This window comes from Nanorana parkeri, unplaced genomic scaffold (genome assembly GCF_000935625.1).
Source record: "Nanorana parkeri isolate BGI_ZX_2015 unplaced genomic scaffold, ASM93562v1 scaffold3093, whole genome shotgun sequence".
Lineage (NCBI taxonomy): Eukaryota > Metazoa > Chordata > Amphibia > Anura > Dicroglossidae > Nanorana > Nanorana parkeri.
Genome location: NW_017309361.1, coordinates 3,866 through 7,890, shown reverse-complemented (window position 1 = coordinate 7,890; position 4,025 = coordinate 3,866). Strand labels below are relative to the sequence as shown.

The 4,025-nt window shown below is 46.0% G+C and overlaps 1 protein-coding gene across 1 annotated transcript; it reads right to left on the bottom strand.

Moving 5' to 3' along the window:
* Positions 1-1,138: 1,138 nt before the first annotated feature.
* LOC108802760 (E3 ubiquitin/ISG15 ligase TRIM25-like) lies at positions 1,139-2,881 on the bottom strand. The gene has a single exon (XM_018574615.1). It carries the CDS (start codon positions 2,879-2,881, stop codon positions 1,139-1,141), a length of 1,743 nt encoding a protein of 580 aa, XP_018430117.1.
* Positions 2,882-4,025: the final 1,144 nt, after the last annotated feature.

Sequence of the window (4,025 nt, the reverse complement as noted above, 5' to 3'; positions counted from 1 at the left end):
CCCAAACATAAACATGTGACCTATGACATCATTGAGTGAAGAATTTGTACAAGCAGCACATCATTCATTACAAGAGACATTCATTTCTGTCATCTCAGAACACCTCATCAGCTTGTCCCACCTCCAGACCCCCAAATACCTCATTGTAGAACAAGGAGACCAACTGTCACTGTGTTCTACAACAAGACATTCCAAGGATCCGGAGAACAACCATTTGTTCTAATCACATCTTTCTGTAAAGTCATTCCAGCAAGTCAGCCTGTTATTCTAGAAAGAACCCAACATGAGCATAGAAGCACTTAGTGATGTCATCTCATCATTAGTAACGCAGAACAGAAGGATTTTTCTTTATCACATGAATAGGACCATAGAGGAAATGTAACCATTGTTCTGCCCCATAAGGATCATAGAGGTGCTGGGACTGAAGGGGAGAATGGGGATTGTAGTCCAATCCGTCCCATCATTAGAAACATTTCCCCTCCTGCGGTGAATAAAGGCCCCAGCATTATTGTGCTCACTGTGGCATGCACGTTTATACCCAATATGTGTCATACGTAGGTGCACCCAAGGTCCTATTTAAGGAGACATTAGGGGTCTATTACCTTTATGTAACCTTTGCAGCCCAATGAAGCTGATGAAAATCAGATCGATCTTAATCTTTTTACTTTGCCCTTAGCTGGAGAATGAGCGCTCAGAACCCGGAAGAGGTGAAATCACAGCTGCTTCCAGGTTCGTTCACTGGTCTTCCTTCTTTCTCTCTGCTGACACCCACCATGGCTGTCTCGGGGAAAACATGGCAGGGATGTCGGACGGTGGGATGGCACCTGCAGGGGGATGGAGGTGTAGAAGAGATCATGTGGCTATACAGCCACCCAAACCACTTCTACCTAAAAGCTAGCAGTCAGCTGAGGGATTGCATTGACACTCCTGGCTCTTATAGCATCATTCCAGCTCTCTACTGCCATGGATGTAGTACTTGCACCCGTGGCAGTGAAGGGATTAAAGGTGCATCCTCCAGAGCTGTCATCCCAATCCTGACTACACTACCTAATGTTTCCCTGCCCCGGGACAAGCATCCAGTCAGTAAAGCCTGAAAAATGTGACCTGCCGAGTATTCCACCCGGTCTATGGGCAAATCTCACACATCTGATTTCCCCCCAGATATCTTTATACAACCTTCCCATACACCTAACCCGGCATGGAGGGGCTCAGTGAAGGTGGTGGTGAAGGTGTGGAGGTGTCGGATCGGGTCACTCAATTCATAAAAGGAGATCCACCCGGCCTCATAATCCAGATCTATCCTGACTCTGTCACTGGAGACAATGCCGGGTAGTAGGATCTCTCTCCTGTTATGAGTCACTGAGTACTGATTATCCCACCACCCCAAGCCCCAGGATTTCTTATTATATCCAATCACTGACTGACCTCCTTTCCTTTCTATAATGGGGTAGCACATCCCGACTTTCCAGTCAAGTGACCCCTCGACATCCACTTCCCAGTAATGTCGCCCTGAGGAGAAACTCTGACTGCTCAACACCTGAGGATAATCCTGAAATTTCTCTGGAGTTTCTGGATAATTTTGGTCTGTATCTGACCAGGTTGCAGTTTTCCTGTCATGTGATATCTGTAGAGTATTACCAGCTGTGCTCACATCCAGTATTATGTCTGTAACCCCCGACACCCCCGATGTTTGCTGCACTGCCCCAATATTTGATCCTCCAGGCTGGAGGTGTGAATGTTGTACGGTGGGGGTGGGTTGGGGGCGTGGCCTGGATGGTTCAGCAGTGATGTGACCTTTGCCCTTTGCACTAGAATGTGGATAGACATGTGTGCCTGGACCTTCCTGTACAATTACCCCAGACATGATATCAGATATACCTGTGTGTAATGTGTGTGAGATCCCAGCCACATCCAGATCCCCTCCATCATGGAGGAGTCTATCATGTCTCTCTCTGTCCTCATCATCTCCATCCTCAGTATCACACAAGTCACCTGTGTCTGATTCCTGTAGGACAGTCAGTGGATCCGTCATGTTACACAGCTCCTCAATGTGACGCATCTTCCTGGACAGCTCGTCCTTCTTTATTTCCAGCTCCCGGATCATATCCAACACGTAGAGGGAGACCCGCTCTGCCTGCCCGGAGATGTCACTCAGGACTCTCTTCTCCAGGTCCTCCAGACGTCTCCTGAGGTCTCTGAGCAGGGCAGTGACTCTCTCTGTTTCACCAGCTGCTTTTCCTCGTACTTTCCTCCGGTGTTCCTCCAGACTCTGGACTCTTTTCTTCATCTCCACTTCCTCTGTCATCAGTTTCTGCAGAACATTCCTCAGTTTCTTCTTCTTCTTCTCAGAGGCCTCATCCAGAGTCTCCACCTGATGTCCTCGATGTTCTCCATCCAGCCTGCAGGACACACAGATACAGGCAGAGTCCTCAGTGCAGTAATACTCCAGGATCTTCTTATGGACGGAGCATTTCCTGTTCTCCAGGGAAGTGGTGGGGTCACATAAGACGTGTTCTGGTGACCTGCTGTGAACTTTCAGGTGGTCCTTGCACAGATAAGCTTCACACATCAGACAGAGTTTAACAGCAGGTACTTTGGCGTGGATACAGTTTGTACAGATCTTCATCTCTTGATCTGGCTGAGAAGTCAGGAAATTCTTTACCATATTATTCAATCTTCTGTTTCTCAACAGAAAAGGACGTCTCCTGAATTTTTCTCTACATTGAGGACAGGAATATCCTCCAGACCCCTCCTCTGTATCCAAGACCCGACCAATACAATCCCGGCAGATGTTGTGTCCACATTCCCGTGGTACAGGATCTGTATAAATGTTCGTACAGACGGAACATTCCAGGTCCTTCTTCAGATCAGCAGACGCCATCGCTGACAGCAGAAGGGTAAAGTATAGAATGTTATCTCTCCCAGACTTCATTTATTAAGAGATAACAATGTACAAAGTCCTGGAATCCATATCAGTCATGCAAATACATTCAGATTTCCTGCAGTGTGATTGGTTGATGGGTTTTACTACGCTTTGCATATCCTCATTGCTCTCTGAACCTTCTTACGGAATAATGCTGAGTGAATTGAGAAGGGCTCCGGTTCTTTCATCATCTCCGAACCGCGGCGCTAGGCGTTTGCGTACGGCGGCACCAGCGGAGCAGCCGCCCCCGACGGAGGGAAACCATCATATGCCTGTGTCGTTAAACCTCTATCCTCACCTCTGTGTCCTCGAACCCCCCGTACCTTGTCTTACATTTCTCTCCCTATTTCTCTAGTGTCCGTCCTATCGTGTATAAAAACCGATCACTTTCTTTCTAATCCAATCTCCTTCTCTAACCATTTGTGATCCTATTCTAACGTGTGCTTGTTATTATCTTCAAATCTAGTGTCCTGTGTGTGTCTAAGTATACCTACTCAATGAATCCATTCTACTTCCCCCACTATGCACTCACCTCTATTCCTTTCCCTACCTCTTATCCTTATCTCCCACTCCTCCAATAGGCATTCATGTTCCTTACTATTTCTCGCTCCTACAGGTCATATTTCTACTTTGATAACTAAAACATCTAATCCGAAATCTTATCTCTATCCTTGGCCACAAAATCATTACCCCACTGTGGATTCTTTATTTCATTTTTCCCTAGGCTCCTTCTCATTAGACATGTGCGATTCGTTTCGTTACGAATCGAAATTCGTACGAATTTTCCTGAAATTCGTAGATTCGTAAGCATACGAAATCCGAATGGCAGTTTCCGAATTATAGCCGAAATGCGAAATTCCGTTAACGAATTTTGGATCCGAATTTCTTTGAAACAGGAACTAATATTACCCCTGTAAATGAGGTTGAACAACATGACAAGATTTTTTTTTAATCCGAAATACGGATCCGCTGCTGCTGAGAGTCGCATAACAATACACAGGCAGGAAATACGAAATTCCGTTGACGTATTTTCGTTCCGTTACGAACATTCGTTATATTGAAGGTAAAAAGCAAAGTACATTTATATTGGAGTTGATGGTAG

Coding starts and splice junctions, on each gene's coding strand:
- LOC108802760 (XM_018574615.1), bottom strand. CDS start 2,881: ATGGCGTCTGCTGATCTGAAGAAGGACCTGGAATGTTCCGTCTGTACG.